We start from the raw sequence: 25,177 nt of genomic DNA on the forward strand, positions 1-25,177 counted from the left end.
AACCTAAACCTCCCCTGGCACTTAAGGACATTTCCCTTTGTCCTGTTCCCTGGGAGCAGAGCCTGCTCCCCCCGGCTGTCCCCTCCTGTCAGGAGCTGTGCAGAGCCACAAGGTCCCCCCTGAGCCTCCTTTTCTCCAGGCTGAGCCCTTTCCCAGCTCCCTCAGCCCCTCATGGTGCTCCAGCCCCTTCCCAGCTCTGTTCCCTTCCTTGGACACCCTCCAGCCCCTCAGTGTTGGGAGTTGCCCAGAACTGGACACAGGACTGGAGGTGCCTCAGCAGTGCCAGCACAGGGGACAGTCCCTGAGTCCCTGCCCTGGTCCTGCTGCCACCCCAGTGCTGGTCCAGGCCAGGTGCCATTGCCCTCTTGCCTACCTGGGCACATTTTTCCTCTGAGCAACTTTGCAGCCCCCCTGCCCCAAGGCTGTGGCCTTGCATGGGGTTGGCATTGTCCCCTGAATTCCAGCTGGTGGCACTTCAAAGCCAGTGGAGCAAAACTGAATTCTACCTGGGAAAAGGGAAGATAAAGGTAGCCAAGGCTCTGTGAAATGGAACAGGGTGCCCAGAGAAGCTGTGGTTGCTCCAGTTCTGGAGGTGTCCAAGGCCAGGCTGGGCAGGGCTTGGAGCAGCCTGGCACAGTGGGAGGTGTCCCTGCCATGGCAGGGGTGGCACTGGATGGGTTTTAAGGTCCCTTCCAACCCAAAGCATTCTGTGATTGTGAACATTTTTCTATCTATTCCTGTTAGACCTTTGTATGAGTGCTTATCTGGGTTAACCCATTGACATCTCTACCTCTTAGTTACCTCTGAAATGGAGAACACGTTTTTCTGTCCTTGTCCTTGGCACACATTTCCTTGTCCCTGGGACCTTGAGTAGTTCCCTGGGAGCTGCAGATCACTTCCTTGTGGCCAGATTGCAGCAGGCAGCTCTAGCCTGCTGCCTCTGATAAGCTGTTGGCAGTGTTTTGCTTAGTGCTAAACCTTTCACACTGAAGTTTGAGCAGCATTTTGAGTGCTCCTTTCCTGTACAGGAGCTTAAGATATTTCTATATTTATATACAAACCACAGACTTTAATGGGAAGAAATATTCCTCTGGCTTGCCAGGGGGAGGGTGGATTTTGCTGTAGCTGGGAAGAGTTTGGACAGGAAATATTTACAGAAAAGATCAAAGCTTCTGGTGTCAATTGTTAAGAATGGTGCTGGGGGAGGGAATTGGTGGGACAGATTCTGGGCTGGCTGTCATGGAAGCCTGTTGGAGATGTCCCTCAGTCCCCTGGGGATTGCTGAAGCAGCTTTCATCCACCTGTGTGCTCCCCTTGTGACTGGGGATCAGATTTCCCAAACTGGAAGTTGGCTGCACTTCTGTGCTGGCCTTTCCTTTCTCCCCTCTCAGGGAAAACAAACAAACTTTTCACACAGTGTTTTTTCAGGATAATTGCTAAGAACCAGGACCACACAAGCTGTGCCTGTAGAAGTTTCATTTTGCCTGTGCAAACTTGTTTGTGTGAAACTCTCTCAGTTTTATTTTTCTGTACTGTGTCTTTGCTGTGTCCATGTTAAAATGGGTTGTGCTTCCACTTCTTGAAGTCACCAAATCACTAAAGTTGGAAAAGACTCTAAGACTGAGTCCAACCATTAACCAGCACTGCCAGAGCCACCACTAAACCATGTCCCCAAGTGCCACATCCCCATGGCTTTTGGACACTTTCAGAGATGATGATTCCACCACTTCCAAAAGGAACACCAGGTGCTTCCCTCTGATCCATTCTTGCTCATTTTGTGTTCCCTGAGACTCAATTCCTTTGTACTGGTGACTCTTGAATGTTTTCATTGTTAAGTGAGGCCACCAACCTTTACTCTTCCATTCAGATGAGATTAAAGGTATTCCAAGAGGCAGAACAAGCTCCTGAGTCCCCATAAATGTTTAATATCTTCCATCAGAGCCCAGCTCTCTTTAGGAACTTGGAAAACCTCTGCTTCCTATTTTTCATTTGCACGGGGAAGTGGAGTGAAATGGTTACTTGCAAGTCTTGCATGGGTTTTAAATAGCACTTGAAGACAACATTAAACTCATTTCTCATATCACTTAAGCAAAGCAACTCTGCTAATGACCCAAGCTGGACAACATTTGAGTTATTGCCATGGTGTAGGATTTACTCAGCAAGAGTCTCAGCTTCCAAATGTTGTCTTTGCATGATTTATAGAACATTTCCTGATGAATCCCTTCCTCAGGAATATTCCCTCACCTGTGGCAAACAAATGAGTAGCAGGAGCAGTTGTAGCTGAGGCAGTCACTGGGAATTTCTTGCTTGGGCATGAATGCAGCTGATGCTGTGAATTTGTCACCTGTTTGCAAAGACACTGAAAATCCCTGAACCCCAGAGCTTCAGTGATTTAACTGTGTGCAAAGCACTTCAACCAGCTGCTGTGAGTTACAGGAGTGTAACTGAGAGTTTCTGCTGTGCATGGATTAAAATATGAGAATCTTTAATTCTCATTGCTTTTTGTGGAGTTGGCTGAACTGAATGTTTAAAAGAATAACAATAGTTGGGGTTGGAAGGAACCTTAAAGATCATCCCTGCCATGGCAGACCATCCCAGGCTGCTCCAAGCCCTGCCCAGCCTGGCCTTGGGCACTGCCAGGGATCCAGGGGCAGCCCCAGCTGCTCTGGGCACCCTGTGCCAGGGCCTGCCCACCCTGCCAGGGAACAATTCCTAATTCCCAAGATCCCATCCAGCCCTGCCCTCTGGCAGTGGGAGCCATTCCCTGTGTCCTGTCCCTCCATGCCTTGTCCCCAGTCCCTCTGCAGCTCTCCTGGAGCCCCTTCAGGCCCTGCAAGGGGCTCTGAGGTGTCCCTGGAGCCTTCTCCTCTCCAGGTGAGCACCCCCAGCTCTCCCAGCCTGGCTCCAGAGGGGCTCCAGCCCTTGGGGCATCTCCATGGGCTCCCCTGGACTCTCTCCAGCAGCTCCAGGTCCTGCTGCTGTTGGCCCCAGGGCTGGGGCAGCTCTGCAGGTGGGGTCTCACCTGAGGGGGCAGAATCCCCCCCACTGCTGCCCCTACCAGGGCTCAGCCCAGCCCAGGGGGGTTTCTGGGTGCTCACAGCCAGGGCAGGCCCAGCTCTCAGCCCCCAACACCCCAGATCCTTCCCAAGGGCTGCTCTCACTCTGTTCCCTGCCCAGCCTGGGTTTGTGCTTGGGATTGCCCCAGCCCTGGTGCACTTGGCCTGGTTGAGCTTCAGGGGCTCTGTAAAAGCACAGTATGAGCAGTACAGATGTGCCCAGGTGTGAATGTCCCCACAGGAGGTTCAGTGCTAAGGTTGAAGGGCAGGATTGTGTTGCTCAGCCAGAGCCACGTGATGCTTTCAGTTTCTGGAGCACAGGAGAAAGAAGCAATGATAAGGCTTGGCAAGGAATTATGAATTCAGTGATGTAAGACATCAATCTTGGTGAAAAATGAGGACTAAGGAGGGATGTGTTCATCACTCAGGCTCTTGTGTACATTGGAAGTAGCTCAGTAAATCATAGCTGTTATTTTGGCACTGCTGGTGTCAGGATGTTTCACTTCCATAAAAAATCACTCAGATTCTCTAAGAACTTCAGATTCTGTAGCACAGCAAGTGCCAGATTTTTAAAGATGGAAAGGTTATTAAAGATGAAGTACTCAAGGAAAAGAAGTGTGTTGAACAACTTGGGGAAGGTGAAGAGTTTTGCAGCAGGTGGAAGCCTGGAGGTTGTGGGCAGCATCTGTGGGAAAGGCAGCCTGGCTGGGGCTGCCCCTTGGGTTCCAAAAGCTTTTGAGGAAGCAGAGGCCACCAGGGATAAGGGAGTGTCTGGGTTGTTGGTGGCTTTGTCAGAGGTGGCACATGGAAGGTGAGTGCATGTGGTCCCCTCTTGCTGTGAGGGGGGAGTTCACCCTGGGCTGGGCAGGATTAACTTCAGAGCTTCTCCACATCCTTCTGCAGGGAGCTCACAGCAGTCAGGAGTAATTCCCTGCTGTGCTGCTCTGTGGAACTGATGCCTTAAGCAGCTGGAACTAGAGGCTAACCAGAGTTAAGGGGAATAAAGAGGATATTTATTAAAAGAGCCTTTAAAGGCCACACCCTGGCAGTACCAGAGCCACAGCCATGGCTGTGCCTGGATGGCTCCAAGACGAAAGCAAAAGAGGGCTTGGCCCCAAGATCTCACATTTTTGTAAGTTTTGGTCCATTTGCATATTGGAGTTAATTGTCCAATTAGCCCCAGCCCATGCAGTCCCATCCTCCTCGTTTTTTCTCTCTTCAGCCCACATTGTTTGTGCTCTTGGGCCTGAGATTTGGATCCTTTGTCCTTGGTCCTCAGTTAGAGAAGGAATTGTTGTGTCTCCCTACCCTGTGAAGAGAGAGCTCACCATCCCCTTATATGAAAGCCTGACGCACACACCAAAGCAGCACAAAATTGGAAAAAAAGAAAAAATTAAAAGCTAAAACCTGAGGTATCAGAACTAAGGCTCATCTGCACCCTGAGTGGTGGCTGCAGTTCTGCTCTTTCAGTAGCAGTAGGTGCAGAGGAGCAATGAAGGCTTTGTAGAAAGGCACTAAAGGTGATGGAGGGGTTTGAGTGGCTTTCTGTAAATAACAACAGAAGCAAAATCTTCTTTCTGTCTAAGAAACTGGACAGGAGCTGCATTAGAAGCCTACTGACACAAAGAAAGTGAAAGCAGGGATTATTTCTGTTTCCTGTTTGGGTAGAAAGTGAAACTAGCAGCTGGCATACCCCAAACAAAGCAGCTTCGTGGTGAAGCTGTGAAACTCTGTCACGAGATATTGTAAATATTAACTTTCTGTGGCTTCAGTTGGAGGCTGGAGGAAGTCATGGGAGACAAATCCTCAGGCTGTGTCAAACTTTTCAGACTCCACCTTTCTGGGGAAGCTTTTGTCATGTGGCTGGGGGATGTGATCTGTGCCTGCCATGGCATTTGGTCCCTGGGAAGGCGTGCTGGCCTGAGTGAGCTTTTTGGGAACATCACCACAAGTGTCACAGGCCAGGAGAAGCCTGGTCTGTGACATTCAGTGTAACAGAGCTGTGCCAAGCTTACATCAAGGATGCTCAGCCTTGGAGGGGGATAGAATTTTATAATAAATTCCTAAAATACACCCCATGGTCTTGCATTTCCTGAAATACCATGAGAGCCCTGCCTGGTGAGGCCAGAAGTGCTGTGTGAGGCTAATTCCCAAACAGAAATCACCAATTCCTCTCAGCCAAATAACCCACTGGATCACAGGATTGTTGGGAGGGATCCACAAGGATCCTCAGAGTCCAGCCCCTGGCCCTGCCCTGGGCTGGGCAGCTGGGAGTTCATGCCCTGCCTGACATCCCTCTGTGGTATTCACGTGTTCTCTGAACAGAGAGAAGCTGTGAGAGAAGCAGAGAAAAGAATGATCAAAACAATTCTTCTCTCATTTGCTGCTCCTGTGTTTTTAACCATGTGGAATGTGTTGGAAGATTATTTACCTGAAGGGATTGCTTGATTGGATTCTAGTGATGGTGTTTTGATTCGTTGACCAGTTAGATCCATGTGTGTGTGTGTGTGGGGACTGTTGGCAGACAGCCACGAGTTTTTCAGTAGTTAGAAGTAAGTATGATGTAGTGTAGTTATAGTGTAATATAATGTAATATAATATCACAGAATCACAGAATCATGAGGTTGGAAGAGACCTCTAAGGTCATCAAGTCCAACCCTCACCTAGACTACAGCACCAAGTGCCATGTCCAGTCTTTTTTTAAACACACCCAGAGATGGTGATTCTACCACCTCCCTGGGAAGAGCATTTCAGTACTTTATTATTCTTTCAGTGAAAAATTTCTTCCTAATATCCAACCTGTCCCTTCCCTGCTGTAGCTTGAGACTGTGTCCTCTGGTTCTGTCAGTGCTGCCCAGTGGGAGAGACCAACCCCACCTGTCCTCAGCCTCCCTTCAGGAATTGTAGAGAGCAATAGGGTCACCCCTGAGCCTCCTCTTCTCCAGGCTAAATAGCCCCAGCTCCTCCAAACCTTCCTCACAGGATTTGTGTTCCCAGCCCCTCACCAGCCTTGTTGCCCTCCTATGGATGCACTCAAGCATCTCAACATCCTTCCCAAACTGAGGGGCCAGAACTGGACACAGCACTCAGGGTGTGCCCTCCCCAGTGCTGAGTATAGGGGCAGAATGAGCTCCCTGCTCCTGCTGGCCACACCATTCCTCATGCAGGCCAGGAGCCATTGGGCACTCTGCTGGCTCATATTCAACTGGCTGTCAACCAGCACCCCCAGGTCCCTTTCCACCTGAACAGTGTCCAGCCACTCTGTCCCCAGCTTGTAGAGCATTCAGCATTCCAAAGCTTTAGAGTCAGATCTCAATCATCTCCTGCCCCCCTAAAAGTAGGGGTAGCCTATTTTTACTGTCCCCCTACTTTTACTGCACCCCTCTCTCCCCCAGGTGACCTCTTGAGTAGCCTCTTGCAGAGCCCCAGCGCAGCCAAACTGCTGAACCAGCCCATCCCCATCCTGGACACAGACAGTGAATACATCTGCTCCTTGGCACTGGAGTGCCTGGCTCACCTCTTCAGCTGGATCCCTTTGTCCACGAGCATCACCCCGTCCCTGCTGACCACCATCTTCCACTTCGCGCGCTTCGGCTGCGACACGCGCGCGCGCAAGATGTCCTCGGTGAACGGCAGCAGCCCGAGCGCGCTGCTGGGCCAGGAGCGGGGCCGCCTGGGCGTGCTGGCCATGGCCTGCATCAACGAGCTCATGTCCAAGAACTGTGTGCCCATGGAGTTTGAGGAGTACCTGCTGCGCATGTTCCAGCAGACCTTCTACCTCCTGCAGAAGATCACCAGGGAGAACAACGCGCACACGGTGAAGAGCCGCCTGGAGGAGCTGGATGAGAGGTAGGAGTGGCTCAGGGCACGGTGCTGCCTCTGAAGGACTGGGGGGGTGGGTTTGGGGTGCTGCATGCTGTGTCCCATGGCCTTTCTTTCAGAGCACTGAGCCAGAGCAGCCAGGCAGACAGGTAGGTGTGCCCAGGTAAGGGCTGGGTGCTGAGGGAGCTGCTGGCCCAGGTTTGTGTCCCCTGCTGTCCCTTCCCTCCCCTGTCCCCGTTCGTTGCTGTTTGACTGCAGGTCTGAGCTGGCACCAGAGCTGAAGCTGTTGTCACAGAGCACAGAAGAGGCTCAGTGAGGTAAAGGCACTGCAGTGTCCCCTCTGTCCCCTCTGGTCAGTATCTGCCACTCACTCTGCCCAAGCACATAATGGGGACACATCCTGTGAGTCATGACCTGGGAGAAGACAGCAGAAGCTTCCTACCCTTCACTGAGCCATGGCCATTTCTGATTCTTTTTTATTTTTGCTTTTTAAATTTATTTTTAAACAGCACCAAACACAGCTTGGGGAGCTCTGTTCAGTGGTGAATGGCTCCATAATCCCTTTATATGAAACTCAGACCCACACACCAAAGCAGCACAAAATCGAAAAAAAAGAAAATAAAAAGCTAAAACCTGAGATTTAGAACTAAAAACTTAGAACTAGAACTTAGAACTAGAACTTAGAACTAAGGCTCATCTGCACCCTGAGTGGTGGCTGCAGTTCTGCTCTCCACAAGCTTGGCTGGAGGCAGCAGGGAAGCAGCAGCACCTTGGGAAGCTGTGTATTCTTTTTCCAGGGTGTTACTGCCACCTTTTGTTCCCTGGGACAGCTCCACTCTCTTCTGTCAGATATTCCTACCTGTAGGGGACAAAGTGAGACTCCTCCTGCTGTTGTGTTGAGTGGCTGAGCCTGGGTGTTGGCAGGGTGGTGCCTTGGTGCTGCCCCTTGTCACAGGGCTGCTGGCAGTGGCAGAGAGGTTGGAACTGTGTGAAAGTGCTGAGTATCTTACTATGGGTACACAAGGGTGGGAATAAATTTCCACTCAGGAGAGAAAAACCTTTATGAAAAAAGCTGTGGGTTCATTTGTAGAGGGGAGTTGCACATTTCTGCTGCAGAATTCTCCTTTTCAGTATCCTTAGATAAAGGCATAACTTTGGGGTGGTAAATCCAGACTCACAGGGAATTCTGCTGCTCATTTTTTGCTAGCTCTGACTTGTGTCACTCTCTGCCTAGAAATGAGACATGGGGATGGGACACCTTTGCCTGCAAGGCACAGAGAGCCAGGAGTTCCCCTCTGGACTTCAGAAAAGCTCTCCTGGAAACCCCCAATCCCCTATTTAACTGTTCTTTCTTTTATGCACACTATCAAGCAGCCTTTGGGGCCAGCCTTCAGTGGAGGGTGTGGAGCTGTGCTGGCCTGGGCAGAGGTGGTGCTGCCATTCTTAGACCTCTTATCCACAGGGCCTGCTGGTGTCTGGGGCTGGGAGAATCCTTTCATTCATTGCTGAGGTCAGAAATGGGGATGGAACCAAGAGGTTCTGGAGACTGGAAAAGTCCAGCTGGCTTCTGGGGGGAGTGGAGCTTTCTTTTCTCCTTGAATTCTGTGTGGAAAAGGCCATGGGGATTTTCCTGTTGTCACTTAAAGGCACAGCTGTACTTTTTGTGTCCAAAACTGAAGGACTCAGTGCATGGAAGTGTCATCCTGGCTTGGACTAACAAAATCCTGAAGGAAAGGGGCACTGAAGAAACCTCCTTCAGTAGAGGGGTGTGCTCAGAACCTGCAGGCCCTGGAGTCCTTCCTTGCCTTCCTCTTGTGCTGCTGGTTATTTTTGTTCTGTTAAAAATCAGTCTGAACACTTTGGACAATCCAGGAGAGACTAAGTTCAGGTTGCCTTTTGCTTCATTTGTGTTTGGCTTTGAAAATCCCAAAGATGGGAGGTGGCTGGTAAGGATCCAGGCAATGGCTCAGTGGTGGAGAAGGGGGCTGGGGGCCAAGGAAGAATTTCACTGGTCTCAGGTCAGAGGCTGTTTAGAAAATAAAAATTAAAAGGATGGAGATGTTTAACTTTTTTTAAATTCTTTTTTCCCCCTGGCTTTGATTTTTGAAGTGTTTGATCTGTGCTCAGGTGTGCTCAGTGATCTCCTGTCAAGTAGGCAGTGCCAAATAAAGAAGGAACTTCATCTTTTTTGCATGTTCAAAGCAGTGTGTGCTTTTGAAGGCTCACAACAACCCCCAGTGCTGCAACTCTGTCATCTGGCAGTGCTGCTGGTCGTGAGGGAGTTCTTGTTAGAAGGAGTGGGGATTCCCAAAAAAACCCAAATCCCCAGAGTTTGCAGTAGTGCAGAGCAGGCAGTAGAGTAAAACCAGGCTGCTCGTGCCTGTCTGAAACTCTGCTGAGCCCAACTTTTTATTTAAAATACAAACCTCAAGTAGTTTCATGCATTTCAGAGCTCTGGGCGTGAGGGAGGGCTGGCACTGTCTGTGTGTGGTGCTGCCATCCCTCCTGGGGCTGTGGAGTGTTTAACCCTTGCTGCACAGATGGATCTGGAGCTGAAGTTCGTGCTGTTGTTCCCCAGTAAAAGCTCACCTCACTGGGGGCTTTGCTGGTTTTCCCCCAAGAACTCTCCCTGCTGCACTGAGGTGGTGCCACTGCTGCATTCCCTGAAGATTTGCTGGCAGATTCCTTTTGGGAACTTTGCACATTCCCTGAGGAGCCCCATGCTTTACAGGAAGATTTCTCTTTCATTTCCCAGTGCAGGCCCAAGCCTGGGCTCAGCTCAGAAACTCTTGGATGGCTGATGTCCACTGCAGGAGGAATTTTCCTTTCCAGCTCTCAGCTCCCTGGCTCTCCCACCCCCTCCTGTAAATGTAACCCCTCTGTTGCTGATTCCTGCATTAACTTCCTGCTTCCAGCTGAATTCCTCAGGGGTACAGTTCATCTCACTAATCCTGTCTCCATCACTACAATGACCTTTGCTATCAAATTATTTCTGCAGGGTGGAGGGGGTTGTGTTCATTTGCAGGCCTGGCTGAAGTCAATATTTATCTGAATATTAAAGTTGCTTTTGACTAGATTGTCTTTTCTGCTGTTTCAGGTGTTAATGGAGTGAAGGGTTGCCCATCCTGTAGGTAATTGTTGCAGGGCTTTATATTCAATTGTTCTACTGATGGTTAATTGTAACTTTGCTTCGAATAAGAAGATTTTGAGTGGCTTTTACCACTATTTCAATACAGTTGCTTTCCCTTGGGGCACCTTGGCTGTTTTTTCTCAGTGCTTTCTCCTTTCCCTTGCAGCTACATTGAGAAGTTCACAGATTTCCTCCGGCTCTTTGTGAGCGTCCACCTGCGAAGGATCGAATCCTACTCCCAGTTCCCTGTGGTTGAATTCCTGGCCCTGCTGTTCAAATACACTTTTCATCAGGTACAGCTCCACATCCTCATTTTCTCCAGTCTGTTCTGTTGTCCAGGGCCAGCTTGTTTGCCCCAGTAAACCCAAAAAAAAGAGAATTTAACTGGTGTTACTGGCACTCCCCGGTGGTGCTGGGGATTTGGAGATGGCTGCATGTGCTCTTGGATTTAGAGGTCACAGGTGGTCACCCTGCAACAACAACTTGTCTGATGTTTAACTTTGCTTCTGCTTTAATTTTTTTCTAGTCTTTGGAACGGACAATGTGTGGAAAAGTCTCTCAGACTTGCTTGATTTGTGTTTGGGGATTTTATTCCTTGTCCTCAATCTGTGGCTTTCTTGTAGCTTTTAGTTTTTGTATTAAAAACCCCCAAGGTTGCTGTAGAAGCTGTCAGTGCAGCTCAGCCCCATTTACACAGGAACAGTGACAAGGAAAGAGCTTCATAATATCACAGAATCATGGAATTATTTGGGTTGGAAAGACCTTAAAACCCATCCAGTGTCACCCCTGCCATGGCAGGGACACCTCCCACTGACCCAGAGTGCTCAAGCCCTGCCCAGCCTGGCCTTGGGCACTGCCAGGGATCCAGGGGCAGCCCCAGCTGCTCTGGGCACCCTGTGCCAGGGCCTGCCCACCCTCCCAGGGAACAATTCCTAATTCCCAATATCCCATCCAGCCCTGCCCTCTGGCAGTGGCAGCCATTCCCTGTGTCCTGTCCCTCCATGCCTTGTCCCCAGTCCCTCTCCAGCTCTCCTGGAGCCCCTTCAGGCCCTGGAGTGCTAGAAACTGGTGTAACCAGCCATGAGAATGGTTGGCACTGAGACCAGCCTTGTAATTCCTGGCTTCCTGGCCTTGTACAAAAGCTCTTGTTCATCTTTGGACAGCTCTGAATCTTTCCAGTGTTTTCAGTAAGACAAGAAGCTCTTCCCATGGATTGAAGTGGATGTTTACTCCTGTTTTCACTGTGTGAAATCCATCTTGCCATAACTTGTGGTACTCATTGGAAATTTTGGTGTCTTTCAGCCTACACATGAAGGTTACTTTTCTTGCTTGGACATCTGGACACTCTTCTTGGACTATCTGACCAGCAAAATCAAAAGTCGCCTGGCAGACAAGGAAGCAGTGCTCAACAGGTGAGGGCTGGGGGCTGCCAGGGTGGCACAGCTGGAATCATGGCATGGACTGGGATGAGGGACCTCAAAGCTCATCTCATTCCACCCCTGCCATGGCAGGGACACCTCCCACTGTCCCAGGCTGCTCCAAGCCCTGCCCAGCCTGGCCTTGGGCACTGCCAGGGATCCAGGGGCAGCCCCAGCTGCTCTGGGCACCCTGTGCCAGGGCCTGCCCACCCTCACAGGGAAGGATTTTTTTCCTCCAGCAGCAAAGAAACTTTGTGGTCACCATGGAAGAGCTGTGAGAAATAAGCTACTGCTTACAGCAGCCTCCTGTGTGGTTGAGTCCTTTCTTTTTCTAAAATCATGAAGTATAAAAAGCATAAACCTCAATGTTTCACACTCATTCACAAGAATTCAGGCTGAGCAGGTTTGGGTAGACAAACTGGCACTTACATATGTTGTGTGTGAACCTTGCAGGCAGAGGAAGGAAGCTTTGTAGTCTAAAATAGAACTGGAGCACATTTTAGCACAAATTAGAGGAGGAAACTACAACACAGGTTGCTTACTTAGTGCTCACACAGCTCATACAACTAATTAATGAATTAGGAAACAAATTTTATTTAATTAGGATTTTAAATTTCCTCTTTAAATAGAGGATGTGTTTCTGAGAAATACAGATGAGACTGAAGTCAAAAGTTGCACTTGCTTACCACTGTGTGTATTAGTTACAGCAGTGGTTGGCAGCTCTTCCTTGGCAGATGCTGACCCTGAAAGGGGTGGGTTTTGTTTGAGAAGAGTCTCTTTGCTGCCACTTTAAAAATCTGGTGAATATCCTGGTGAGTTGTTTGGGTTTTTGAGGTTTAAAAGCACCATGGTTTGTGCCATGTTTAGTTCTGCTGAGTGCTCTTTCCCTTGAGCACCCTGAATAGCAGCAGTTGGTTTTGTAAAGCCAGCCTGGCATCATAACCACAAGGAAAAGTGGAACTACTCTTGAGCAGATAGCTCCTTCTTTCAACATGGGAACTGTGGGGTTTGAATTTCTCAAGAAGTAGATTTTGGGTTGGAACTTCATGATTTGCTCCTAACGTGCATGTCATGTGTGTTGTCTTGGTGTCACCCAGCTTGTGATGGAGCAAATTGTAACAAAAAGCTGTCTCCGGGTCTGTCAGACTACAAAACCCTAAATAAAGCTTGGGAGTGCTTGGGGCTGTGCTGTTTGTCCTCAGTGGAGCTCTGACATCTGCACATCCCTGCCCACCCTGAGCCGTGGGAACCCTGAGCTGGGCAGTCTGGGAGTGGTGACACCACAGGGCCACAGAGGACATTTCCTGTTCTGCGCTTCAGAAACTTTGCATTTTGTACACAGTGCTGCTTTCACCACTGCAGAAGTTGCCAAATGCAAGGTTACACCACCTTGCCCAGAGCTTGCAGCTGCCTGGCTGGTGGCACAGCTGACTGTCACATCTGACACTTGGCTTGCGTCACGCTCTGCGTCTGTTACTCTTTTTTAAGGCCTGTTTTTCCAACCTGATTTTCCCTAGGAAAAAAAACAGGATTTTTTAATGAGACCCCAGCTGTTTTGTGAAAGAGGTTTTTCAAGGAGAAATCAGCTTGAAATGCCTGAAGTTTGGTGTTGTGGCACCAGGAGTGGTTGGGTGCTGTGCTGGGTGTGCAGCCTGGCATTATTTCTGTTGGCTCTTTGCTGTGCTCTGTCCCAGCTGCCTGGCTCCCAGAGCTGCAGGGACATTTCAGTGACATGTTTCAGTGCAAGCAGAAAAGGGGCTGCCTTTGTTTCAGGGGAGCAGGGCCTGAATTTCAGTGTGGGGAAGGAGACAGCAGCACAGACATCTCAGGGGTCTCTGAGGTCAAGATGGCCCCAAAATGTGTTAGAAAATCTCTTTTTCCCAGCCTGGCAACTGAAGAAGGAGTCAGGATTCTTCTGTTCTGGTTGTCAAGGTTGTTTATTCTCTGTTATCTGTAACATTCTTTCCCTGACCTGCTGAGATCTGTCTGGCAGGTTGGTTGGTGGCACACTGATCACCCTCTTGGCAGTGTTATCTTTTTATACTAAAAACTACCTGTTCATTATTTACAATCATTTTCCAATACCTATCACCTATGTTAGACAGTGTGTTTCTACTCTAAACCAATCCAAAAGTGCCACCATCACCCAGAAGATGGAGGCCAAGAAGAAGGAGAAAGAAGGACAGAACCTGCCCAAATCCCTCCATCTTGGGACCCCAAGCTCCCATTCTAAAAACCCCAAAATTCTGCTTTTCACCCTGTGACAAGCTAACTATCATTCCACTTAAACTTTCATGGCTTGTAAATCCTCATATAAGGTTGGTAATTGTTTCCATGGGTTAAGATCAAAGGCACAGGGCTCTTGGGCTCTGTTGCCCAGGTCTCTGAGCCCCCTGGCAGGGGCTGGAGCCATCCAGGGCAGCCAGAGGAATTTCCTGGGTTCTGACACAGGCAGGCTCAAGGCAGCAGAGGCTGCTGAGGACAGCCCAGGCTGCAAGAGGCTCTTGGTGCCTTCTGTTTGTGGACACCTGGTGTTGTTCCTGGCAAACTGCTCCTGCTTTTCCTGTTTTGAACTCTGGGGCTGTTCCTACTGCTGACAGTCCTCCCTTTCCCTTCCAGAGGCAGAGGGATATTGGGTATTGCCGAGGCTGTTTCCTTACAGCTACCTTGTGACCTGAAATGAGCTGATACCTTGAATCCCAGGCTCTGCTTGCTGTAACTGCTCTGTTTTACATTTCCCTTGCTGGAAGGGTTTTACCCAACCCTGTGTGTGTCTCCCTGGTGGCTGCAGGTACGAAGATGCCTTGGTTCTGTTGCTGACAGAGGTGCTGAACCGGATCCAGTTCAGGTATAACCAGGCACAGCTGGAGGAGCTGGATGACGAGACCCTGGATGATGATGTAAGCTGAACAGGACAGGGCCACCTGCACTGCTGCCACCTGCAGTGGCTTTTCCAGAGCTTACACTCTGGACTGTGGGCTGAGCAGCTCCTTCTCCCCTCCCTTCTCTGTGGGTTTGAGCTGTAAAACAGCTTCAGATGCTTTTCACCAAAAGTCACACTGGAGATGTAACCTTTGGGTATAACTTGGTTCTTATTGGGGGAAAAATTTAGATCCTTGTGTTCTGATTGTCAGAGGTGTTAGATGTCCATGTCTAAACACCTTTGGAATTTAAAGTGTTTAATTAGTTGGGAATTTAAATGCTAAAATGTCTCTGAAGCAAAAGCTTGAAGCTGTGTCTTGTTGGGGCTTGTGTTTAAGCTTATTTGTCCTAAGTTGGTATTGATAAAAATCACCTCAAAGCTGATAAATATCAAAGGGGAGTGGTGGCCAAAGTGGGTGGGGCCAGAGCCCTGGATGGGCAGGTCAGCTGTCACAAGAGGGTAGGTGAAGGAGCAGAGGGAATTTTATCACAAATGGCATCAGACAGATTTTTAAATTCGGGAGTGTTGAGGGCTGTGAAATTTTTAAATTTTGGAGTGAGAGTTCTTGGTCTGCTGCCTGAGATGTGAGCTGCTGGCATCTTCCCATTGTCATAACCAGGTAATGAGGCTGATGCTGGAAAATCAAACAGCTCAAGGCACATTCCCAGCAGTCCTGTCCCGTTGGTGATTTGTACACAGACCCTGGCTGGCGATACAGCACCATTTCATAAGCAAAATAAATTCATTTCTGGATTCATTTGGCACTTGTGTCATCTGGATAATTAGCTGCCATACCCCTGTAAAGACCATGTTGGTGTTTGGATGCCTTTCCATAGTGATAATAATGTCACAAATAAAGGTATAAATTATCTAGAGCAGTCCTGATGAAGTTGTCTTTGTGCTTCCAAAACAGGGTGGCAAATAGTGATACTTGAAAAACTTCAAACTTTTGGTACAAAACTTGAAAAGGGTTTTAGTTCATTATTTAAGGACAAAATGAAGTCAGGATATGGTGCTATTGATTCTGTTGCTTATGTTGCTGTGTGTGTTTGTTGTTCCATTTTTCCCTTCTCATATTAATGGCAGGTTTGGGCTATGATGGTAACAGGCAGCTTCTTTCTCAGTCACCTGTGTAGCTGAGCATGGAAAGAGTCTTAAACTGTTAAAATAATTGTTTAATTCACCTTTAAATTTAATGTAATTGTTTAATTCACCTATCAAATTCTTACCACTCTTTCCCCTCCCTTCTCCTGCACTGTCCCCCCGATTTTATCAATTCTGTATGAAAACAGAACAAATTCTATATGAAAATAAGTTCCAGTGGAGTGTGCAAGTTACAATTCTCTAAGATCCTGTTTGTGGGGTGGGGTTCTCCCTGCTGTCCCTCCCTTCCCAGGGGAACACAGAGCTCTAGGGACCCAGGGAAGGGCAGTGCTCACCCCATGTCCTTCTGTTTGCAGCAGCAAACGGAGTGGCAGCGGTACTTGCGCCAGAGCTTGGAGGTGGTGGCCAAAGTCATGGAGCTCCTGCCAACTCACGCCTTCTCCACACTCGTAAGTCCTGCCCCAGGCCAAAGTGCCACGTGGAATCGGCACCAACTGCTGTCGATTTTTTTTGACAGATGCCTCAGTGCCAAAAAAAAAAAAAAAAAAAAAGGGAAATTTGGGGTTGGATGCAAAACTTGGCAAGGGGAGATTAGAAATTGAAGAGAAAGAATTGTTTCTTTGGCTTTGTTGCATTTCTTGGTGTGTTTTGAAAAGAGTGGTTCAGTGTCTTAAGTCCAGCTTGGTGGACACTCTTTAGAAATTCCCACCTCTCAAAGTGTGAACATTTGGCAGCAACCACTCTGGGCTGTTTATCTTGGCCTTTATCTCAGAGGCAGGGCTGTGAATTGGTCAGATAAGTGTCATTATTAGGGCTTTCAAGAGAGTGGAATCTTTATTTTAATTAAAGATTAAAATAGATAGATAAAAATGCTGGAGAGAGGCCTTGGACTATTGGGAAGCAGATCTGATCTGGATAAGTGCTTTTCTTTAGCTGCTGTCACTACCTTTGGTGGTGTAAAAGTTGTCTGGGCTTGTAGCAATTTTGAGAAGGATATCTTGGGGATTGAAGTGTGGCCCAGAATTCAGAGCAGTCCAGGTGGAGTTTTGCTGGGTGAGGAGAAAGGGAAATAACAGCAGTGAGATCTCAGCAAGTGCATTAATCCTGCTGGGAGCACTGCACAGCTCGACCTCAGAACTGTATTCCCAAGGAGCAGAGAAAACTGGGCTGCTGCAGAGGCAGGAGATGCCTGACCTGAAGTGTCTTTGCAGTTGCTGTTTTTCTTGAGGCAGGGAAGCAGAAGCCTGTCACTAGCAGGAGGGAACAAAGCAGAGGCTGCTGTGCAGCCCTGCCAGGGAGCCAGCGGAAGGCACCAAGGAGCAGAGCAGTGTTCAGGGAGCAGATGGATCAGATGGAGCAGAGCATGTGGCTTCCTTGGAGGAACACATCCACATGAGGAAGGCTCTGTGGTTTTTTAACTCCCCTCAGGCAGTTATGCAAAGACACTCCACTGTTAATTAGGCACAGCATGTTGGAAGCTGAGTAGGGAGTGCTTTCCTGAGCCCTGCATTGTTTCTTCTGGGGGACTGGGGAATGTGGGAGCCTCTCCAGCAGTGCCCAGTGGCTGCAGGGCTGGTGGGTGCAGTGGGGCTTAGTTTAGGGGTTTTAGCAGTGGCAAATAATTAAAGCAATGGACAGCAGCTGCCATGACTCCATCCCATGCTGGGCAAGGAAAGGCTGCAGCTCCTTCTGCTGATGGGCAAGAGAACTTCCATCAAACCAAACACCAATTTCAGCCATTTTCCCCAACAGAAATTAAATAGAGCTGTGCCAGGCTGGAAGGGTTGAGAAAGATTGTTCAGCTGAAGTATGAGCAGGACCTGGCATGTTTGCTGCCACTGCTGAGTGATGGAGCTGGGCTGACACTCTGCTCCCACACCGGGGTGCATGAGGACTGTGGTGTTTATTCCTTTGGCTGGTTTCCCCATGGAATTTCACTGCTGCAGCCTGCAGCTTGCTGGAAGAATGCTGCACTGCTTCCCTTCTGTACCCTGGTAGAGGCACTGAACTCAGCTTTCTAGTTGCATAATATTTTGGGAGATTTTTAAGGCTCACATCTTGAGAAGATGATACTTGCAGGTGAGGTGGGTGAGCACAGACCTCCTGCACTTCAGACCCTGCCACTCCTCTGCTCCTTGGGCTGAGTTGTGCCTCCAGCTGTGTATTCCTGGTGCTGTGCCCTCACTTGCACTGTCAGACCATTATCTTGTCAGGCTGATTGCTGGGCTTAGAGGCAAAGGAGAGCTGCCACAGGGAAGTGCCTTCAGGGGAGTGATCTTTGTTTTCCTGACAGCTGTCGGACCTAGAAGTTGTGGGATGCAGGATCAGCCCAGAGCCCATCCTGCCCTTCTTCCAAATGTCTGTGTGAAGGCATTGGGGAGAAATGAGAGCACTCTGCTCTGGCAGAGCAATCAGTCATTGGCTGTTACTGTCTGCCAAGCCCCAGGATCACAATCAGTTCTTCTCTCTTTCAGTTTCCCGTTCTGCAGGATAACCTGGAAGTGTATCTGGGGCTCCAGCAGTTTGTGGTCACTTCAGGAACAGGTAATAACCACCCTCTAACACTGTGCTCCTCCCTCTTTCATCACTGCAAAACCACTCCAGACCTGCTTTGGTGTTGTTTTTTCTGTATTCACCTGATCCAAACCTGTGTGGTGTCTCATGGCTCAGTATTAAACTCCAGCAGCAGACAGAAGTCTCATAATATGATTTATTCTTATTGGCTTAGTGCTTCCCTTGTTCTGGTATTTGAAATGAAGATACCAGAGTGTTAAGAGCAGGTGTGCAGCACCAAATACTACAGCTCCCTCCTGAGAAACAGGGGAAGCAGCAGTGGTGAGATCTGCCTGAGGGCAGGCTGTAGTTTAAGGTAGAACTCAAATTCCCCGGTGTGACCAGGACAGGAATCTGTGACATTTCCAATACTGCTGGATATGGCAGAATGGTGACTGTTGTGTAGCCAGTTCTAGAAAAAAAATTCCCAGTTTTAGGATCATTTCAGGCCTAGGATAAGCAATGTGTGGGGGTTTGGTGCTGTGGCACCAGCCTGTGTTAGAAGCTGTCCTGGGGATCAGCAGCAGCAGCAGCTCAGATGCAGCTCTGGATTGAGCCCTGGGTGGTGGCACAGAATCCCAGAATGGGTCTGGAAGGGACCAGAGTGATCCAGTTTCCCTGCTCATGCCAGAGCACATGGCACAGGATTGTGTGTTTGTATTGATGGCACAAAATGGAGAGGTTGCTGCTGAAAGCTTGAGCTGATCTTAGATACAGTCAGTAGAAAGAAAATTTATTTTCTTCAAAAGGTGGTGTTGGAGAACATGAGAATATAGTTGCTTTTTAAGTAGAAGCTCTGGAATGTTTGAGCCTAGGTGTCCACACCTGAGCAGCAGCAGGAGGATTGTGTCGGGCTGGAAAACCTCATTAGCAGATTGTTTCTTGTACCTGAGAAACATGGAAGTGCACAACACATCTCACACCAGAAGTGAAGTTACAAATTCTCTGTCCCAAATCTGCTGCTGGATCACTGGAACTGCAGCCAGCAGAGGGAGTGTGGAAAACCACCTTCTCCACCTGGAAAACCACCTTCTCCACGTGGAAAACCACCTCCTCCATGAGAAAACCACCTTCTCCACCTGGAAAAACACCTTCTCCATGAGAAAACCACCTTCTCCACCTGGAAAAACACCTTCTTCATGAGAAAACCACCTTCTCCACCTGGAAAAACACCTCCTCCATGAGAAAACCACCTTCTCCACCTGGAAAACCACCTTCTCCATGAGAAAACCACCTTCTCCACCTGGAAAACCACCTTCTCCAGAGCAGGGAATGCTCCTGATGGCAGCAGAAAACAGAAAGGCTCCTGTTTGTGGAGGAATTAACTCCATACAGAAGGAAATGAAGGTGTAAAAGGCTGAAATAGTCATTTATCAGCCCTTGAGGTGTTGTCAGGAGAGCTGAGCTTCCTTCCCAGAGTGCTGCAGTGCCTGGCCAGTGCTGCCATCTGACCTGTGGCCCAGAGCTAGTTTCACAATGGAATTAGAACAAACTTGGCACTTTGTGTCACTTTGTCCCCAGGTTTCCCATCCCCAGGAGCAGCAGGGATCAATCCCAGAGCCGTGGCGCTCTCCCCTTGCGCGAGCAGCAATTTCCAGCTCTGGGGGCAGCCCTTAGAGAAACTCAGCTTTGTGGCTGTGTGTCTGATGGGCTGTGGTGTCCCTGCAGGTCACAGGCTGAACATCACAGCAGAGAATGACTGCAGGAGGCTGCACTGCTCGCTGAGGGACCTGAGCTCGCTGCTGCAGGCCGTGGGCCGCCTGGCCGAGTACTTCACCGGGGACGTGTTCGCCGCCAGGTTCAACGACGCACTCACCGTAGTGGAGAGGTGGGTGCAGCTGTGCCTCTAAGGGAGGGCACCAGGATCAGGCTAAGGTTTATAAGGCAGCAAGTAGTTGGCCATAGTCTAAGATGGTCCCAAGTTCTTTGTGATAAACTCCAGAAAGTTTATAAATTTCTAATGCAATGGACAGTCACCTGTCTTGGTTTGGAAAGACAGGAGTCTGCTAAGGAAGGCAGGAGCCTCCCCTGAAATGGAGTATGTAAACCCTCCCTACCCCTCTGAATTGCTCTAAATTTTAAATTAAGGGGCAACAAAAATTATGAAAGCAGGAAATAATAGTTCTTTACTAGGGAAGAAAATGAAAGGATAAAATAAACAATGCAGTAAACTAAAACAACAGTGACAGAGTCAGAACACAGCCTGACACCCTGTGGGTCAGGGTGTTGGCAGCAGTCCCATTGGAATTGTGGCTCAGCCCTCCTGCAGTGCCAGGGGTGGTTCTGCTGGAGCAGGGATCCTGTAGAAAAGGGTGGAGTCTTCCTCTGAAGATCCAGTGGGAGAGGCAGCTGCTGTTCCTCTGGAGAAAGCCATGCGGGTGTTCCAGGATCTCCAGATTATATCCGGGTAGGAATGCTTGGCTCCTCCCTCTGGGCTCACATCTCCCAATGGGATGCTGTAGTTCTTATCAGCCATGCAGTGACATTCAATAGCTGTTATCAGCAGATGTCCCCTCCCAAGGCAGGAGTGATTGTGGAAGAGATCAGGAAAAACTGCCCACTTAACAGAAGACAACTGCCATACAGATGGTAATGGAATACATCTTGCCTTGCAATCTGGAACATCATCACAGAGTGTATTTGGCTTTGCTGATCTGTCACCTTTACTTCTTTCTACTGCAGTGTATCCCCATTATCAATGTGGATACTTTTGCCCAGTAAGGTCTGAATACATGTACACACATATGTTGTGGTGTTGTGGGTCCCAGGACGAGGTGAGAGATGAGAATTTGACTCCATGTTCTCAGAAGGCTGATTTATTATGATATGATATGATATGATATGATATTTATATTATATTAAAAGAGAATGATATACTAAAACTATACTAAAGCAAGAGAAAGGATGCATCAGAAGGCTAAAACAAGAATGATAATAAAAACTGGTGACAGACTCAGCGAGTCCAACACAGCTGGCTGTGATTGGTCATTAAATTAACAATTCACATGCTGAGTAAACAATTCTCCAAATCACATTCCAAAGCACCAAAACAAGGAGAAGCTGAAGCTTCCCAGCTTCCCAGGAGAAGAAATCCTGGTGAAGGGATTTTTCTTAAAATATCACGGTGACAATGAGGTTAATAAGGCAGCAAGCAGTTGGCCATAGTCTAAGATGGTCCCAAGTTCTTTGTTGCAAGACAGTGTGTAACTTTCTAATCCAATGGACAGTGACCACAGAGTGTTTGTCTTTTCTGACCTGTCACTTTTTGATGCAGTTGGTTTGAGGGGGCTCCTCGGGTTGAACTTTGTGATCTTCAAGGCCTTTTCCAACCTCAATGTTTCCATGATTCTTCTCTTGAATGAAAAGACCTGTGAAAGCTGAAGGGGCAGATGTTTTATTATCCTCTCCTAGATACTTAATTAGCACATAGTTACAAATGGGAGAATTTCAGGCTTTTACACAGGTTTTGTGTTTTCATTTCTGTGCAGGAGCATCTGACTTGTTCCATTTTACCCCAAACAGTGCAGTAGGCTCTGAATTATTTTAAGCTAAATGGTCAAAATCTCATTTGTGTATTAACTAAATATCCACTCATACTGGGGAAGAGCTGCACTAGCTCAGGTGCTGGAGCAGATTTGTACAATCCCTTTGCTGCCATGTGTGTTTGCCCCTCCAGGCTGGTGAAGGTGACGTTGTATGGATCCCAGATCAAACTGTACAACATCGAAACCGCTGTTCCCTCCGTGCTGAAACCTGACCTCATCGATGTGTGAGTGGGGCTGCACCCAAACTGGGCACTCACAGGGTGGGCAAGGCTTGGAGCTGCTGCTCAGACCCCTCCTTGGCAGATCTCTGGGAAACAGCCTCTCCAGCTCTTGGCAGCTCCCCAGGAAAGCACCTTTTTCAGCTGAGGAAAGTCAAGGCTGCTGCCAAGATTTTGGACCAGTCTTTGCTGTAATGGAAGTACCCAGGTCGTTTAAGGGAAAACATGTTTGTGCTGAGAAGGAAAAATGCCCCTTAAATCATCTCTGAGAGCAAACTGGGATTGTGCCCTGTGCTGGTGGCTGTAAAAGCAGGGTAATTAATGAGGAAATAAGTGTTCCAACAGTGATATTTTACAGAAATGGATCCACTGTGTAATGTGTAGTTTATTTTTAAATCCAGTTGATGGATTTTTTGCTACCAAAGTCAGACCTGTGGCTCAGGTAAAAGAGGTTTTTCCCAGTTGAGGGTTTCAAATCCTTGTCTTCCAAGACAAACATAAGCCTTGCAGCCGTGCAAGCCATTTCTGGGACAAACCATTCAGTGTGAAATCTTGGTGCTGCTGGTCACAGATCACCTCCCTCTGTGACAGACTTGTAGGGACTCTCCCTTGCTGATGCTGTGCACACAAACCTGTTCCCTGCCAACTGGAGCACCGTGGGCAGAATTTAAGGTTTGAACACTTGTTCTGGTTTGTAATTGCACCTTCAGCAGCTCCTTGAAGACCTCCTCTAGATTTCACCATATCACTGTATAACTAATGGGATTTCTCCTATTAATCCCAAGTTAGAGGCACTGAAATTTGTGCAGGGGTTGTTGTTGTAATGGTTTTTCTGGTTTACAATAACTGGGGAGGTGTTTTCCATGATCTGTCAGCAAGAGTTAACCCCTTTCCCTGTCCCTGAAGAAACTTGTGATCCATTTTCTAATGCTTACCTGAGAAAGCAGCACTGTCCCACATTTGGGGGCCACCTCTCTGAAACTGAGGGACACCCTGACTGAACCCTCACCTGATTCAGCTGTGGTTACAGCCAGGTACCAGTTACTGATAACTTGGCTTTATCAATTCCCACCTTTACCTTGGTGGGTCCAGAACCAAAACCAAAACAGAGTAAGGATTTTTTACAAACCCTGCTGCCAGATTAGCCTGAAGCACCACTCCTGTGTCCTGTTGCACTGCTCACTGTGTCCCCTGGTGTCCCCAGGCACGCCCAGTCCCTGGCAGCCCTGCAGGCCTACGCTCACTGGCTGGCCCAGTTCTACAGCGAGGTGCACCGGCAGAACCCCGAGCAGTTCATCTCCCTGGTGTCCACAGCACTGGAGGCCATCACCCCCCTCATCAGCTCCAAGGTACTGCCCCCCTGGGGGCTGGGGGCTGCACTCTGCTCAGCTGGGGTGGGCTGGGAGTTGGGCTGTGTCCCAGAGCCATGGGAAGTGTCCTAACAGCACTGGGAGTCAGGCTAATACAAGCATAAGCAACTTAAAGGCTTTTAAACTCAGTCTAAATTCAGATTTAAACTTCTAAACTCAGATTTAATGGCTTGAAAGCAGGGAAGTCTCTCTCTCTCATAGTATTAAGGGAACTCAGCTATGCTCTGGTTTACAAATAAATCATAGAATTGTTCAGGAAAAGCTCTCTAAGATCAAGTCTAACCATTTCTCCAATACTGCCAAGGCCACCACTGACCCATGTCCCCAGATGCCATGTCCACACAGCTCTTAAATGCCTCCAGGGATGGGGACTCCACATTGCCTTGAGCACTCTATGCCTGACCACCCTTTCCATGATGAACTTTTCCCAAAATCCAATCTAAACCTTCCCGGGCACATTTCCTCTCATCGTGTCCCTGTTCTCTGGGAGCAGAGCCTGACCCCCCAGGTCCTGGCAGCTCAGAGAGCTGAGCCTGGCTGTGTGTGCTGGTGGGACTGACCACCCCTGTCTGTCTCAGGTGCAGGAGAAGCTGCTGCTGTCTGCGTGCCACCTGCTGGTGTCCCTGGCCACCACGGTGCGCCCAGTGTTCCTGATCAGCATCCCGGCCGTGCAGAAGGTGTTCAACAGGATCACTGACACCTCTGCCCAGCGCCTCCCCGACAAGGTCAGTTCACCCAGTGCTGTCCCACATGGAAATGAAGGCTCTGTCCTTGGGAAGATGTGCCTCAGGTGCTGAGGGATTGTCTTGGTTTCAAAAGCAGGTGTTTGCTAAGAAGGCAGGAGCCTCCCCTGAAATGGAAAATGTAAACCCCCTCCTTCCAAATTGCTCTAAATTTTAAATGAAGGGGCTCTCAGGCAACAAAAATTATGGGAGCAGGAAATAACAGTTCTTTACTAGGGAAGAAAATAAAAAGATAAACAATGCAGTAAACTAAAACAACACTGACAGAGTCAGAACCCAGCCTGACACCCTGTGGGTCAGGGTGTTGGCAGCAGTCCCATTGGAATTGTGGCTCAGCCCTCCTGCAGTGTCAGGGCTGGTTCTGCTGGAGCAGGGATCCTGTAGAAAAGGGTGGAGTCTTCCTGTGAAGATCCAGTGGAGAGGCAGCTGCTGTTCCTCTGGAGAAAGCCACGCGGGTGTTCCAGGATCTCCAGATTATATCTGGGTAGGAATGCTTGGCTCCTCCCTCTGGGCTCAGCATCTCACAATGGGATGCTGTAGTTCTTATCAGCCATGCAGTGACATTCAATAGCTGTTATCAGCAGATGTCTCCCTGGTTGTAGAAGAGGTAAGGAAAACTGCCCACTTAACAGAAGACAGCTGCCATACAGATGGTAAATAGAATACAATTTGCTTGGCAATCCAGGACAGAGATAACCTCAAAATCCAGCAACCTTCTCTATATTTTGTATATCCACAAATTACAGTGATATTGTATGTAATTAATGATCTATTTTGAGGAACAGCACAAGGAAAAAACACAATTGCACCTCTTAGATCTGATTCTTTTCTCATTTGTTGACACCATCCCCAGTTCTGCATCATCTTCACAGTACAGGCACGTTGATTCTGACCTACACAAAGAGTTTTTTGTGAAACTGGAGTATTTATATTGCAGCAGCAATGTAAATAACATAAATATATTCCATTTATAGCACTGAACAGCCACAGTGCTGGGATATGGTTATGTTGTGTGCTGGCAAGGAAGCACAAAGTGCTGCACAAGTGCAGAAGCTCAGCATGTAAACCAGACAAGGAGTAATGAAAGTAAAATCATCTTTGTTTTTATAAGCACCAGAGATTTACTGCTGCAGGGAAGGGCTGGCAGAGCTGGGAGCTGCTTCCAGGCCTTAAATCCTGGAGCTTTGCTTCTCTCTGTCTTTGCAGGCCTGGTTGTTTTCACTTGGGCTCATGTTCTGCTGTTGAATAGTGAGCACCTCTGGTGTCTTGGACAGCCATGAAATATCATTTCACTC

General features: G+C 48.6%; 1 protein-coding gene across 2 annotated transcripts in view; it reads left to right on the forward strand.

Annotated features, from left to right (window-relative positions):
• XPO6 (exportin 6) overlaps positions 1–25,177 on the forward strand; it is a 64,530-nt gene that overhangs the window by 26,242 nt on the left and 13,111 nt on the right. The window contains exons 7-16 of one of the 2 annotated variants that reach the window (XM_036392189.2): positions 6,452–6,905; positions 10,175–10,301; positions 11,311–11,420; positions 14,218–14,326; positions 15,810–15,902; positions 17,928–17,997; positions 19,675–19,834; positions 21,683–21,775; positions 22,974–23,118; positions 23,718–23,864. In XM_036392189.2, coding sequence (XP_036248082.1) covers positions 6,452–6,905; positions 10,175–10,301; positions 11,311–11,420; positions 14,218–14,326; positions 15,810–15,902; positions 17,928–17,997; positions 19,675–19,834; positions 21,683–21,775; positions 22,974–23,118; positions 23,718–23,864 — 1,508 coding nt within the window. The remainder of the gene's footprint in view (positions 1–6,451; positions 6,906–10,174; positions 10,302–11,310; positions 11,421–14,217; positions 14,327–15,809; positions 15,903–17,927; positions 17,998–19,674; positions 19,835–21,682; positions 21,776–22,973; positions 23,119–23,717; positions 23,865–25,177) is intronic. The other variant, XM_036392190.2, reaches the window with a different exon arrangement.

This window comes from Molothrus ater, chromosome 16 (genome assembly GCF_012460135.2).
Source record: "Molothrus ater isolate BHLD 08-10-18 breed brown headed cowbird chromosome 16, BPBGC_Mater_1.1, whole genome shotgun sequence".
NCBI lineage: Eukaryota > Metazoa > Chordata > Aves > Passeriformes > Icteridae > Molothrus > Molothrus ater.